Source organism: Oncorhynchus kisutch, linkage group LG28 (assembly GCF_002021735.2).
Source record: "Oncorhynchus kisutch isolate 150728-3 linkage group LG28, Okis_V2, whole genome shotgun sequence".
In the NCBI taxonomy this organism is placed as follows: domain Eukaryota; kingdom Metazoa; phylum Chordata; class Actinopteri; order Salmoniformes; family Salmonidae; genus Oncorhynchus; species Oncorhynchus kisutch.
Genome location: NC_034201.2, coordinates 683,963 through 701,790, shown reverse-complemented (window position 1 = coordinate 701,790; position 17,828 = coordinate 683,963). Strand labels below are relative to the sequence as shown.

General features: G+C 36.6%; 1 protein-coding gene across 2 annotated transcripts in view; it reads right to left on the bottom strand.

The window, feature by feature from the left end:
• LOC109872573 (calcium/calmodulin-dependent protein kinase type II subunit alpha) overlaps positions 1-17,261 on the bottom strand; it is a 109,552-nt gene extending 92,291 nt beyond the window's left edge. For both annotated transcript variants that reach the window (XM_031808235.1, XM_031808236.1), the window contains exons 1-2: positions 17,060-17,261; positions 9,153-9,247 (exon numbers count right to left, since the gene is read on the bottom strand). In XM_031808235.1, the coding sequence (XP_031664095.1) occupies positions 9,153-9,247; positions 17,060-17,121 (157 nt within the window). In that variant the 5' untranslated portion in view covers positions 17,122-17,261. The remainder of the gene's footprint in view (positions 1-9,152; positions 9,248-17,059) is intronic.
• Positions 17,262-17,828: the final 567 nt, after the last annotated feature.

Here is a 17,828-nt window from a genome sequence, read left to right as displayed (position 1 = left end):
CATGGCTACCACAGTATTCTGCAGCGATACACCATCCCAAGTGGGTTTCGTTTAGTGGGACCATCATTTGTTTATCAACAGGACAATGACCCAACACACCTCCAGGCTGTGTAAGGGCTATTTTACCAAGAAGGAGAATGATGGAGTGCTGCATCAGATGACCTGACCTCCACAATCACCTGACCTCAACCCTATTGAGATGGTTTGGGATGAGTTGGACCACAGAGTGAAGGAAAAGCAGCCAACAAGTGCTCAAAATATCTGAGAACTGCTTCAAGACTGTTGGAAAAGTATTCCAGGTGAAGTTGGTTGAGAGAATGCCAATAGTGTGCAAAGCTGTAATCAAGGCAAAGAGTGGCTACTTTGAAGAATCTCAAATATAAAATTAGTTTCACACTTTTTTGGTTACTACATAATTCCATATGTGTTACTTCAAAGTGTTGATGTATTCACTATTATTCTACAATGTAGAAAATAGTAAATATTATGAAACCCTTGAGTAAGTAGGTGTGTCCAAACTTTTGACTGGTACTATATATGTATTAATTTGTGGATGTCCATCATCCATTTTGTATGATATGTTATGAATTACAATTGGTACAATATGTTGCGAATTTGCAAAATATATGATATGTTACGACTTCTAGGTGGCTAGGTGGCTCATGCTAATGTTAGATATGCTAGGGGTTAGGGTTAGGGGTTTAGGGTTACGTTTTAGGGTTAAGTTTAGGGTTAAGTTTTGGATAAAGGGTTTGGGGAAGGCTTGTCAAACATTATGGCTTGTCAAACATTATAATTTACTTGCAAATTAGCTAAAAAGTAGTAAGTAGTTTCAAAGTTGCTAATCAGCTAAAATGCTAAAGTTGTCCGTATGAGATTCAAACATGCAACCTTTTAAGGTTGCTATTTGCCTTATACGCATACACATCCAACCCGACCAACCATCCTACTTTAATTGTTGTCTTAAGTAACCTTCTGTCTTATTTAACATACCAAACATAACATATCATACTGTACTAATTTGAGTGTCCCGGATTTACATTTTACTATGTTACGGGACCAGACTGAGTACAGAGGTGGGACATGGTGAGGTAGAGTAAGGCAGCAATGGAGGCTCCTCAGAGAAGGAAGGGGAGGACCATCCTCCTCAGTGATTTTCATAAAAATTTAAATTGTAAAACTTTTTAGATAAAACTAAATATAATCACGTCACCAAATATTTTATTAAAACACATTATTTTGTAAAGAAGGTCTACATTAGCCTCAACAGCACTCTGTAGGGTAGCACCATGGTGTAGCTGAAGGACAGCTAGCTTCCGTCCTCCTCTGGGTACATTGACTTCAATAGAAAACCTAGGAGGCTCATGGTTCTCACCCCTTTCCATAGACTTACACGGACTTAGACTTAAACTTCCGGAAGACGTCCTCCAACCTATCAGAGCTCTTGCAGCATGAACTGACATGTTGTCCACCCAATCAAAGGGTCAGAGAATGAATCTAGTACTGAAAGCATAAGCTACAGCTAGCTAGCACTGCAGTGCATAACATGTGGTGAGTAGTTGACTCAAAGAGAGACAAAGACAGTAGTTGAACAGTTTAGAACAATTTAATATCTTCCAAAATGAAGGAGAAGCAAGAGAGAAATAGACAGAGAGAGAGAGATTGTAATTTTATTTTCACTTTCAGTTTCACTTAATGTTACTTAGCTAGCAAACACCCTGCTCAAACAGAGAGATGCTATGTTAGCTAGCTATCTGTGACTTTCTAACACTGGAACTCTTCCCTGTCAAGGTAAGTTTTTGGATTTACTCATGTATTGCCACTGGGGCCGCCGGTGTAACTGCTTACTGACTGTACACTGTAACGTTACTCCATGATTGTAGTGGGTTTACTAACGCGTTAGTTCTATTAGCTATGCTGACTATGACATTACTTTAGCTAATATGGTGACAACGATGTAGACTGTATGTAGCGGTTTGGCTTGGAGTGATTTTTTTGCCTGGTCACATACATTGAAGTCCACAAGTGAAGGGAAAAGGTGAGAGGAGGAAGGTGCATAGATGCATGAAGGGTTACAACGTGGTTGCTATGAAAATGAACTGTGTATTCATTCCGCTGATTCTGTTGAAAACGTTTCTTAAACGTAAGAAAAACGGGGATAAACATACCTGATTTCATCCAATATAAACTCTCATTTACAACTGTTGGACTAATGAGCATACCCCATATCAGCTAGATGGAGGCAAGAGTGTGCAAGGCGGTATTGAATGTCACTGTCTGTCCGTATGTCACTGTCTGTCACCTCAAATTTGTCTCTCAACCTGGGTGCACCTCCGTTGTAAACTTCATTCATAGGCTAGGTTGCAGCAACCTCATGATGGGTACAGGGAAAATGGAGTATCATGTAGCAGCCTAAATCTATCACTGTTAGATTGAACTGGATGAACAGAATATGAATGACAGTCATCCAACATGCTGTAATTGAAATAAGGTCATGCTCAAGAAAACTGGGCTTCACAGCTGAGGTGAGGGGGCCAAGGAAGCTGTCTTTGTTAGAATCAATCGGACCCAATAACACGCACAAACCAGCCGATTCTGCTTATATTGTAGCTAGCTAATTAAAACTGGATCGGCGCTTGCCCCCTGTATGAGAGGAGTGAACCTGGGCCTGTCAGGATGTTTAGGGGAGATTGTCAGATTGCACTTGTCATCGTGGCTGTGCTTCCATTCCCTGCCAGTCTGGCACAGCCTAACGACTTCAGATGAGAGTTGCTGCCATACAAAGGAGCCGCTGAAGCTTTCATGCCTCCTCGGGCAACAGTGTCCTGTGTGTCGACACACAGGCAGTGAGTGGGTGTGCGTGGCTGTGCTACACAGTCACTTCTCTCTTACTGATGATGACCTTGTCAACTCTGAATTGACTTTATGTTTTGGCCGGGGTCACAAGAGTTCAGGGCTTGCTGCCGTGATCTGTTCAGGAATCCTGACGATGATTACGTATTTTTTCTATTTGTATGGTCATTTTAATTTTAGCTTGGAGTCCCACTGATACCGAAGTCTCTTTTGCAAGGGAGCTCAGCAGCAATTAGACATCAAAAGTTATAGACATAAATACTTCAATCAAGGTGGAGCACAAAAAAATACAGAAATACACTTATGAAAAACAAGCACATTCCTCTGTTATTCTGACCATTACCAAATTAAGATGAACAGTTTACAATACATGGCCAAGATGTTTGAATTTCATCTGGCTGTTAGCAATGTAAACAGTGTAAAGTTTTATATGTTTCGTTTTTTTAAACTCATAGATAATGAAATGTCGTGATGCAAAGTGAAATATATCACATAGAACTGTAGGTACAGTACAGATCTAAGTGAAGAGATAGACGCAAAGTGGAGGCAATTTCCATCGCCTATTTATTGTTCATTACATTCTCAGAAGTAAGAAGTTACCTCAGGCTAGAATATCCTCCATCCGGTTAATACAAGACACCTCTCTCTCTCTCTCTCTCTCTCTCTCTCTCTCTCTCTCTCTCTCTCTCTCTCGCTCTCTCTCTCTCTCTCTCTCACAATAGGCCGACAGAGAGGGGGAGAGGAAATATTTTATGAATAGCTCTGCTTGTCTTTTGTCTCTTTCTCTGGTGCACTCCTCCGGTTCAGCGCACTTTCTCAGCCTGTCTGCCTGCCAGCAGCTCAGTGATACAGTGCAGCTACATGGGTTAGTTCAATGAGGAGCCATGCTCCCTGCACTCCACCACTCTGTAACATGCTCGTAAAAAGGAGATTCACCCAAATCTCAAATGTATTTCACACAATACCGCCTTTGAATTGATTGAGCAGCCTAACAGCCAAGGCCCACTATATGGCGCTTGACAACGTAAGTCTACTACCACCTCCATGGAATTCCCTCATTAGTGCTAATGTTATGCTGTAGCTACTGTAAGTATAAACCCAAATACCGGCTCACCAGGTCAAAAGACTATAGGTGGCAGTAAGATTATGCAACTGTTTCATTTGCATAAACAAATTCCTGCATACTCTCTCTTTCGCAGTCTCCTTGTAGCAGAGATGTCAACATGTTTCAATCGAGTGGCACCACTCAACTGCTGCTGCCGCTCAGGCTCAACCCCTGAAGGCCAATTCAGCTCAGCCCAACGCAAAATGAATGTAAGTGGATGCATTATGACAGACGTCCACTTTCTGACTGCCTTACAGTGTTTCCCAAGGAGACATGATAGGTCTCGAATGAGTTAGGGTGGATTCCTTTGACTTGAGTGAGTGCGTGTGGCGTGTGTGCCATGCATGTGAACATTATCGATAGTTTTTATACAAGATATGTCATTGGTTTTTTGGACTGTTTTATGTGATAAGGTACATACGTTGATGAACCGTTTATCAAATAAACATTGTGTAGGAGGTGTGAGTTGCTGATAACTAGCGTACCCGTGGGGCATTCTGGTTCCTCCCACACTCCTACCAGACAGTAGGGCTGCATCCGAAATGGCATCCTATTTCCTGTATAGGGCCCTATGGGCCCTGGTCAAAAGTAGTGAATAGGATGCCATTTTAGATACAGAATAGGTTTTTCATCTCAACAGCACCCGGAAATCAGATGATTATTTCTTTTAATGAACAGAAGAATACTTTGGCTGCTGTGTGGTCTCTCAGAATGCCTTGGTTTATGCCAGCCTGTTAATTAACGTTAAAGGTGGAATTGGCGTTTAGGGGAAACAGAACCACTGTCCTCCCTCAGCCACTTTGTTATTGTTATTGTTTAGTTAGACAAAACGGAGGTGAGGAGCGTCAAGCAGTTTGGACACAGCAAAAGCGCAGGACATATTCTGCTGTTCTATTACACGTGCAATGATGTCATCGGTGTTTGCAGTAACTGTTTTGTTGTTGTAAAAGCCCAAACAGACGTGGCAGTTTCATCATTAAGGATTCCAGCTTTAAGGCACCTTGGTGCCACTGACCATTATTAACTATTATGAACCATTATGAACCATTATTAACTATTATGAACTATTATGAACTATTATGAACTATTATGAACCATTATGAACCATTATTAACTATTATGAACTATTATGAACCATTATGAACCATTATTAACTATTATGAACTATTATGAACTATTATTAACTATTATGAACCATTATGAACCATTATTAACTATTATGAACTATTATGAACTATTATGAACTATTATGAACCATTATGAACCATTATTAACTATTATGAACCATTATGAACCATTATTAACTATTATTAACTATTATGAACTATTATGAACCATTATGAACCATTATGAACCATTATTAACTATTATGAACCATTATGAACCATTATTAACCATTATGAACCATTATGAACCATTATGAACCATTATTAACTATTATTAACTATTATTAACTAGTATTAACTATTATGAACCATTATGAACTATTATTAACTATTACGAACCAGTATGGACCATTATAAACCATTATTAACTATTATGAACTATTATGAACTATTATGAACAATTATGAACCATTATTAACTATTATGAACAATTATGAACCATTATTAACTATTATGAACCATTATGAACCATTATGAACTATTATGAACTATTATGAACTATTATTAACTATTACGAACCATTATGAACCATTATGAACTATTATTAACTATTATTAACTATTATGAACCATTATGAACCATTATGAACTATTATTAACTATTATTAACTATTACGAACCATTATGAACCATTATGAACCATTATTAACTATTATGAACCATTATGAACCATTATTAACTATTATGAACCATTATGAACCATTATGAACTATTATGAACTATTATGAACTATTATGAACTATTATTAACTATTACGAACCATTATGAACTATTATTAACTATTATTAACTATTATGAACCATTACGAACCATTATGAACTATTATTAACTATTATTAACTATTACGAACCATTATGAACCATTATGAACTATTATGAACTATTACGAACCATTATGAACCATTATGAACCATTATTAACTATTATGAACCATTATGAACCATTATTAACTATTATGAACTATTATGAACTATTATGAACCATTATGAACCATTATGAACCATTATTAACTATTATGAACCATTATGAACTATTATTAACTATTATGAACCATTATGAACCATTATGAACCATTATTAACTATTATGAACTATTATGAACCATTATGAACCATTATGAACTATTATTAACCATTATGAACCATTATTAACTATTATTAACTATTATTAACTAGTATTAACTATTATGAACCATTATGAACTATTATTAACTATTACGAACCAGTATGGACCATTATAAACCATTATTAACTATTATGAACTATTATGAACTATTATGAACAATTATGAACCATTATTAACTATTATGAACCATTATGAACCATTATTAACTATTATGAACCATTATGAACCATTATGAACTATTATGAACTATTATGAACTATTATTAACTATTACGAACCATTATGAACCATTATGAACTATTATTAACTATTATTAACTATTATGAACCATTATGAACCATTATGAACTATTATTAACTATTATTAACTATTACGAACCATTATGAACCATTATGAACTATTATGAACTATTACGAGCCATTATGAACCATTATGAACCATTATGAACCATTATGAACTATTATTAACTATTACGAACCAGTATGAACCATTATTAACCATTATTAACTATTATTAACTATTATGAACCATTATGAACCTATTATTAACTATTATTAACTATTATGAACCATTATGAACCATTATTAACTATTATTAACTATTACGAACCATTATGAACCATTATGAACTATTATGAACTATTACGAACCATTATGAACTATTATGAACTATTATTAACTATTATGAACTATTACGAACCATTATGAACCATTATTAACTATTATTAACTATGATTAACTATTACGAACCATTATGACCTATTATTAACTATTATTAACTATTATGAACCATTATGAACCATTATGAACTATTATGAACCATTATGAACTATTATTAACTATTATTAACTATTACGAACCATTATGAACCATTATGAACTATTATGAACTATTACGAACCATTATGAACCATTATGAACCATTATTAACTATTATGAACCATTATGAACCATTATTAACTATTATGAACTATTATGAACTATTATGAACCATTATGAACCATTATGAACCATTATTAACTATTATGAACCATTATGAACCATTATTAACTATTATGAACTATTATGAACCATTATGAACCATTATGAACTATTATTAACTATTATGAACCATTATGAACCATTATGAACCATTATTAACTATTATTAACTATTATTAACTAGTATTAACTATTATGAACCATTATGAACTATTATTAACTATTACGAACCAGTATGGACCATTATAAACCATTATTAACTATTATGAACTATTATGAACTATTATGAACAATTATGAACCATTATTAACTATTATGAACCATTATGAACCATTATTAACTATTATGAACCATTATGAACCATTATGAACTATTATGAACTATTATGAACTATTATGAACTATTATTAACTATTACGAACCATTATGAACCATTATGAACTATTATTAACTATTATTAACTATTATGAACCATTATGAACCATTATGAACTATTATTAACTATTATTAACTATTACGAACCATTATGAACCATTATGAACTATTATGAACTATTACGAACCATTATGAACCATTATGAACCATTATGAACTATTATTAACTATTACGAACCAGTATGAACCATTATTAACCATTATTAACTAAAAGTAACTATTATGAACCATTAAGAACCATTATTAACCATTATTAACTATTATTAACTATTATGAACCATTATGAACCTATTATTAACTATTATTAACTATTATGAACCATTATGAACCATTATTAACTATTATTAACTATTACGAACCATTATGAACCATTATGAACTATTATGAACTATTACGAACCATTATGAACTATTATGAACTATTATTAACTATTATGAACTATTACGAACCATTATGAACCATTATTAACTATTATTAACTATGATTAACTATTACGAACCATTATGACCTATTATTAACTATTATTAACTATTATGAACCATTATGAACCATTATGAACTATTATTAACTATTACGAACCATTATGAACCATTATGAACTAGTATGAACTATTACGAACCATTATGAACTATTATGAACTATTATGAACCATTATGAACCATTATGAACCATTATTAACTATTATGAACTATTTCAAACCATTATGAACCATTATGAACTATTATGAACTATTACGAACTATTATGAACTATTATGAACTATTATTAACTATTATTAACTATTACGAAACATTATGAACTAGTATGAACTATTTTTAACTATTCTGAACCATTATGAACCATTATTAACTATTATTAACTATTACGAACCATTATGAACCATTATGAACTATTATGAACTATTATGAACTATTACGAACCATTATGAACCATTATGAACTATTATGAACTATTATGAACTCACTGCTACTTGTTTGTCTCATCTAGTTTTAAGGTTATTCATTTCAACGGACCAGCAATACTAAGAGTAAAGGCCATATCAATTTGATGTCTAGGGAGAAGTATTTTACTCCAAACCTGCTGTCAAGCGAAACTCATCAAAAACAGTAGTTTATGTCCCATTGGATAATGTTACAACTATCATTCATTGAACAGATGATCATAAGTAGGGCTGCCTTCTTTAGGACTGAAGGGGGGGGGGACTGAAATATGAATGTGCCAATCAAACTGTGAAAACCCCACAGTTAGATATCCAGCCAGTTCAAACCATTTTAGAAATGTGAGCCAGCAGCGTTTTCCAGGTCAGTCAGTACCCAACTAAGGATTCTGGCAAAACTGAGGATGAAATGAGTTTCAAGTGTCAAGTTTTAATGTCACATGCACAAGTACAATGAAATGCCTTTCTTGCAAACTGAAAACCCAACAATGCAACAATTGCCTGTTAAAGGACTGTTCATACATATTTAGGGGAGGTGGAGTGTGATAAGAAAGACTCACCCCTGGCAGAGAGCTTCTTGGTGTTGATGATCTTAGCAGCATACTCTTGCCCTGAGAGGACCTTGACACATCTACGCACCACAGAAAAAGCTCCCCTGGGAAAAAGCAGGAGACAAAAATGCATATTGAACTGCACAGTTATGGTGAATATTAATTTCCTTTTCCAATTCATTTGAACGTAATGTTTTTGCACCTAAAATGGCTAATATCTCATTCGTTTCATGGTCAAAGTTCAACTGCCAGCTAAATGCAGACCGAGGCTATAGCACTCATTCACAGTCTGACCGGAAAAATACATCCCCTGACAATTGCACTGTGGGCATTCTTTTAGGAAAATCTGACAAATACTGTGGTTGATATTTGAACTGGCATCTTGCCAGTAGGCACGAAACACTTTTGAGTTGTACAATAGCACGATTGCAACAAAATCAGGCATTGGCCGACGATCCCAGACAGATCAGGTTGGAGTTTAAGAACACGCAATCCCCATGACTGAGACGCCACCACCTTTCAAACTGAAGACTGTTCCAAACCAAACCTAATCTGCCGTCTCTTTTATTCAACCATTGTGGCCTTTTCCTTCTGTGTGCGTAGCTTAAGTGGCCTTATGGAAACAGCAAGTAGATCAAAGGAGCCCTGTGGATCGGCTGTGTGTGGGGGGGGCAGACAAGACAGTTCATTCTGCCCAAACCAGATGAAACAGATAGCATCGTCTCTCTCTCTCTCTTTCTCTCAGCAGCACTTCCTCATGGTAATCCTGTGCCTCTGCTCTGGAAGGATTGGTTAATTGAGTTACTGTGTTAGGAATTGCTTGTGAGTCTCGAAACGACACATGAACTTGATTGTGTGCTGCCTACCATAATGGATCCAGATTGAGACAGGGCTTCCCCCTGGCCAGTGTAACATCGTTTATTTCCTCAGTACTACTGTCAGTACACATCAGGAAAAAGGCCAGGGTAGGTCGGAAACAGAAGGGACACGGCCGTAGATCATTCAGTGCCGTAATCATCGTTGCCACTTTCATTGTTCAGATCTGTTCTGATCCGGAAAATTGCACTCACATTACATTCATGATGTCAAAATGTCAGCTAATTCATCAGACATCGATGTGTGCTCACCAACCTGTGAGAGTTTAGCGTTAACAAAAAAATATATATATACACTACCGTTCAAAAGTTTGATGTCAGTTAGAAATGAAATGAAATTAGTAGCAAAATGAATAGGAAATATAGTCAAGACGTTGACAAGGTCATAAATAATGATTTTTTTGATTGAAATAATAATTGTGTCCTTTAAACTTTGCTTTCATCAAAGAATCCTCCATTTGCAGCAATTACAGACTTGCAGACCTTTGGCATTCTAGTTGTCAATTTGTTGAGGTAATCTGAAGAGATTTCACCCCATGCCTCCTGAAGCACCTCCCACAAGTTGGATTGGCTTGATGGGTACTTCTTACATACCATACAGTCAAGCTGCTCCCACAACAGCTCAATAGAGTTGAGATCCGGTGACTGTGCTGGCCACTCCATTACAGACTGAATACCAGCAGACTGCTTCTTGCCTAAACAGTTATTGCATAGTTTGGAGCTGTGCTTTGGGTCATTGTCCTGTTGTAGGAGGAAATTGGCTCCAATTAAGCACCGTCCACAGGGTATGGCATGGTGTTTTATTATTTATCCTGAACAAATCTCTCACTTCACCACCACCAAAGCACCCTCAGACCATCACACTGCCTCCACCATGCTTGACAGATGGCGCCAAGCACTCCTCCAGTATCTTTTCATTTTTTCTGCGTCTCACAAATGTTCTTCTTTGTGATCCGAACACTTCAAACTTAGATTTGTTTGTCCATAACACTTTCTTCCAATCTTCCTCTGTCCAGTGTCTGTGTTCTTTTGCCCATATTAATCTTTTCTTTTTATTGGCCAGTCTGAGATGTGGCTTTTTCTTTGCAACTCTGCCTAGAAGGTCAGCAGCCCGGAGTCGCCTCTTCACTGTTGACGTTGAGACTGGTGTTTTGCGGGTACTATTTAATGAAGCTGCCAGTTGAGGACTTGTGAGGCGTCTGTTTCTCAAACTAGACCCTCTAATGTACTTGTCCTCTTGCTCAGTTGTGCACCGGGGCCTCCCACTCCTCTTTCTATTCTGGTTAGAGCCAGTTTGCGCTGTTATGTGAAGGGAGTAGTACACAGCATTGTACGAGAGCTTCAGTTTCTTTGCAATTTCTTGCATGGAATAGCTTTCATATCTCAGAACAAGAATGATGAGTTTCAGAAGAAATTATTTGTTTCTGGACATTTTGAGCCTGTATTTGAACCCACAAATGCTGATGTTCTAGATAATCAACTAGTCTAAAGAAGGCCAGTTTTATTGCTTCTTTAATCACCACAACAGTTTTCAGCTGTGCTAACATAATTGCAAAATGGTTTTCTAATGATCAATTAGCCTTTAAAAATGATAAACTTGGATTAACTAACACAATGTGCCATTGGAACACAGGAGTGAGGGTTGCTCATAATGGGCCTCTGTACGCCCATGTAGATATTATATTAAAAATCTGCTGTTTCCAGCTACAATAGTCATTTACAACATTAACAATGTCTACACTGTATTTCTGATCAATTTGATGTTATTTTAATGGCCAGAAAATGTGGTTTTCTTTCAAAAACAATGATGTTTCTAAGTGACCCCAAACTTTTGAACAGTAGTGTATATATAGTACTGTATGTATTATGAAATATGTCCATGTCAAACTATTGGATTGCCACCCCCAAATGAAATTATGTAAGCATCTTTGGCTGCCTGTGAGTGTGTGTGTGTGTGTGTGTGTGTGTGTGTGTGTGTGTGTGTGTGTGTGTGTGTGTGTGTGTGTGTGTGTGTGTGTGTGTGTGTGTGTGTGTGTGTGTGTGTGTGTGTGTGTGTGCGTGCGTGCTAGCAAGCAAGCGAGAGAGAGAAGGGAGAGAGAGAGAGAGAAGGGAGGGAGAGAGAGAGAGAGAGAGAGAGAGAAGGGAGAGAGAGAGAGAGAGGGGGGGGGATAGCAGTGTGGGTGGGGACCCTTTCTGTAGATGTGTCACAACTCTCAGATGGTTGAGCACATTACAATGCTTTAAACACAAGGGGCACATCAAGCGTTACATATAGCACCATCAAGCGTTTCATATTGCACCATCAAGCATTACATATAGCACCATGAATCATTTCATATAGCACCATCAAGCGTTTCATATAGCACCATCAAGCATTACATATAGCACCATCAAGCGTTTCATATAGCACCATCAATCATTACATATAGCACCATGAATCATTTCATATAGCACCATCAAGCGTTTCATATAGCACCATCAATCATTACATATAGCACCATCAATCATTACATATAGCACCATCAAGCATTACATATAGCACCATCAATCATTTCATATAGCACCATCAAGCATTACATATAGCACCATCAATCATTACATATAGCACCATCAATCATTACATATAGCACCATCAAGCATTACATATAGCACCATCAATCATTACATATAGCACCATCAATCATTACATATAGCACCATCAAGCATTACATATAGCACCATCAAGCATTACATATAGCACCATCAATCATTTCATATAGCACCATCAAGCGTTTCATATAGCACCATCAAGCATTACATATAGCACCATCAAGCATTTCATATTGCACCATCAAGCATTACATATAGCACCATCAATCATTACATATAGCACCATCAAGCATTACATATAGCACCATCAATCATTACATATAGCACCATCAAGCATTACATATAGCACCATCAATCATTTCATATAGCACCATCAAGCGTTTCATATAGCACCATCAAGCATTACATATAGCACCATCAAGCATTTCATATTGCACCATCAAGCATTACATATAGCACCATCAAGCGTTTCATATAGCACCATCAAGCATTACATATAGCACCATCAATCATTACATATAGCACCATCAATCATTACATATAGCACCATCAAGCATTACATATAGCACCATCAATCATTACATATAGCACCATCAAGCATTACATATAGCACCATCAAGCATTTCATATAGCACCATCAATCATTACATATAGCACCATCAATCATTACATATAGCACCATCAAGCATTACATATAGCACCATCAATCATTACATATAGCACCATCAATCATTACATATAGCACCATCAATCATTACAAATAGCACCATCAATCATTACATATAGCACCATCAAGCATTACATATAGCACCATCAATCATTACATATAGCACCATCAATCATTACATATAGCACCATCAATCATTACATATAGCACCATCAAGCGTTACATATAGCACCATCAAGCATTACATATAGCACCATCAAGCATTACATATAGCACCATCAATCATTACATATAGCACCATCAATCATTACATATAGCACCATCAAGCATTACATATAGCACCATCAAGCATTACATATAGCACCATCAAGCGTTACATATTGCACCATCAATCATTTCATATAGCACCATCAATCATTACATATAGCACCATCAAGCATTACATATAGCACCATCAAGCATTTCATATAGCACAATCAAGCATTTAATATAGCACCATCAAGCATTACATATAGCACCATCAAGCATTACATATAGCACCATCAATCATTTCATATAGCACCATCAAGCATTACATATAGCACCATCAAGCATTACATATAGCACCATCAAGCATTTAATATAGCACCATCAAGCATTTAATATAGCACCATCAAGCATTTAATATAGCACCATCAAGCATTTAATATAGCACCATCAAGCATTTAATATAGCACCATCAAGCATTTCATATAGCACCATCAAGCATTTAATATAGCACCATCAAGCATTTAATATAGCACCATCAAGCATTTAATATAGCACCATCAAGCATTTAATATAGCACCATCAAGCATTACATATAGCACCATCAAGCATTACATATAGCACCATCAAGCATTTAATATAGCACCATCAAGCATTTCATATAGCACCATCAAGCATTTCATATAGCACCATGAATCATTTAATATAGCACCATCAAGCATTACATATAGCACCATCAAGCATTTAATATAGCACCATCAAGCATTTCATATAGCACCATCAAGCATTACATATAGCACCATCAAGCGTTTCATATAGCACCATCAAGCATTTAATATAGCACCATCAAGCATTTCATATAGCACCATCAAGCGTTTCATATAGCACCATCAATCATTACATATAGCACCATCAATCATTACATATAGCACCATCAATCATTACATATAGCACCATCAATCATTACATATAGCACCATCAATCATTACATATAGCACCATCAAGCGTTTCATATAGCACCATCAAGCATTACATATAGCACCATCAAGCATTTCATATAGCACCATCAAGCATTACATATAGCACCATCAATCATTACATATAGCACCATCAAGCATTACATATAGCACCATCAAGCGTTTCATATAGCACCATCAAGCATTACATATAGCACCATCAATCTTTACATATAGCACCATCAAGCATTACATATAGCACCATCAAGCGTTTCATATAGCACCATCAAGCATTACATATAGCACCATCAAGCATTTCATATAGCACCATCAAGCATTTCATATAGCACCATCAAGCATTACATATAGCACCATCAAGCATTTCATATAGCACAATCAAGCATTACATATAGCACCATCAAGCATTTCATATAGCACCATCAAGCATTACATATAGCACCATCAAGCATTACATATAGCACCATCAAGCATTACATATAGCACCATCAATCATTACATATAGCACCATCAAGCATTACATATAGCACCATCAATCATTACATATAGCACCATCAAGCATTACATATAGCACCATCAATCATTACATATAGCACCATCAATCATTACATATAGCACCATCAATCATTACAAATAGCACCATCAAGTGTTTCATATAGCACCATCAATCATTACATATAGCACCATCAAGCATTACATATAGCACCATCAAGCATTACATATAGCACCATCAATCATTACATATAGCACCATCAAGCATTTCATATAGCACCATCAAGCATTACATATAGCACCATCAAGCGTTTCATATAGCACCATCAATCATTACATATAGCACCATCAAGCATTACATATAGCACCATCAAGCATTACATATAGCACCATCAAGCATTTCATATAGCACCATCAAGCATTACATATAGCACCATCAAGCATTACATATAGCACCATCAATCATTACATATAGCACCATCAATCATTACATATAGCACCATCAAGCATTACATATAGCACCATCAAGCATTACATATAGCACCATCAATCATTACATATAGCACCATCAATCATTACATATAGCACCATCAATCATTACATATAGCACCATCAAGCGTTTCATATAGCACCATCAAGCATTACATATAGCACCATCAATCATTACATATAGCACCATCAATCATTACATATAGCACCATCAATCATTACATATAGCACCATCAAGCATTACATATAGCACCATCAATCATTACATATAGCACCATCAATCATTACATATAGCACCATCAATCATTACATATAGCACCATCAAGCATTTCAAGTAGCACCATCAAGCGTTTCAAGTAGCACCATCAAGCATTACAATCCAGGACAATTTAAAATCTCAAACACAAACACCTATACCTAAGGACTATCTGAAATAGTGAACTACCCCCCGTTTATTATCTATGCATAGTCACTTTACCCTTACCTACATGTACAAATTATCTTCACTAACCTGTACCCACGCACATTGACTCGGTACCGGTACCCTCTATATATAGCCTCATTATTGTTATTTTATTGTGTTACTTTTTTAAATAAAAATGTTTAAACTTTAGTTTTACTTAGTACATATTTTCTTAGCTCTATTTTCTTAAAACTACATTGTTGGCTAAGGGCTTGTAAGTAAGCATTTCAGGGTCTACACCTGTTGTATTAAACGCATGTGACAAATAACATTATATTTTATTAACACAATACACAGAGAATAAACAACTTCAATGTGTCCTCTTTTCTATCTCGATTGGTAGTGAACAATTCAAAGTTCTTTGACCTGGTGTGAATTCTTTGAGAACTTATCAGACGATCGACATTATTGCGCCGTCTCGTAGCAGCAGATAATGGGAAAGAAGGAGAACGTGTGTTTCGTGTGTTACCAGTAGAGGATGAAAGTGAACCACTGAGCACCGATATAAAATATTAAAGTCTCATCTTCTCGCCTCATTCCACTGAATTTCCAATAAGACACTCAGTGACATCATCCAGCTTCCTGTGATAACAGTTAGCTACCTACGTTTTTTGTCTTCTGATTGATGATGCTCCTCTCTCCAGACGCACTCCATTCAGCAAAATTTAATTTGTCAAGAGTTCTGAAATAATTCTCAGGCGGGAAATGTCTCTCGTTTCACATTGCTCCATCAGAAGTGAGACCTTTCTCCCTGACTTGCCACTGACACCTGTTCCCTCTTAAACTCTCAGCACCAAGCCACTCTCTCTCTCTCACTCCTCGATTTCATCTCTTCACCATTCTTTTTATTCTTTCTCTCCCCTTCTCTCATAAAAATTACATTTCATCAGCTAAAAAGACCTTTCCCCTCTCCTACCATAAAGGGATTCCTCAGAAGTCTAATGTCATTCATTTCTGCCACCAGATATTTAATCAACCCTGCCTCCCTCACTGGCTGTAAACATATGCCTCTGACTCAAACTGAATAGGGGTCATCTTTCATTGTCACACAGGCCAGAAATGCAATTCCAAATACCACTTTGGATTAGTAAAAAAAAGGTCAAATCTCCAGTGGAACTTACTTGCCCAGTTCCTCAAACATCTGGAATTCCTCAGTGAAGCGGGTGCAGGTAATGGTGGCCATGCTGTATCTGAGGTGGTGGGTTTCAGGTGGTCCTTGCCTTTAGTCAAATGTTTTGTGGAAGATGGTTGGAAGCCTTGATGAGAGCCAAGCGTCTCTATCACCTTCCTGATCTACCGAGTGGAAGTGAATGGGGGATGCTGGCTGACAGGTTTGCTCCAGCATTTCACCCGCCCGCTTCGCTTGGTTCCTCCAATCGCAGCTCTGCCTGCACTCCTGAATACACAGCCCCATTGTCATGGCAACTGCATCCCCATCCTCTCCAAGTGCACACTTCACAGACAGACAGGCAGGAGAGGAGGCAGCTACACATGCTGGTGTTCAAACAGCGCACACATATGGAAAAGGACATAAATGAGCACAAACGCATACACACAAATACTTACCAAACTGTAATATTAACGCAGTCAACAATTCCATATACAGCCATTTGAATCCACCAACGTACCTATTCAAGCCCCAAAGATATTAAGATATCAATAATGGACTTTATGATGGAATAATGTATCTTTCTATTGCTTCGGCTTGAATATACATCCCCCCTGGTGTACAATCAGCTTGGAAGAAACGCTATGACCCAACAATGAATGAGGATAAGACAGGATAGAGGAATGTTCGACAACACTACAGGTTAATGTATTACACACCATGGCCAAGTGACCAGACCCTAGTCTAGTGCAAACCATGTCACATTATAGAAGAAAGTGAAT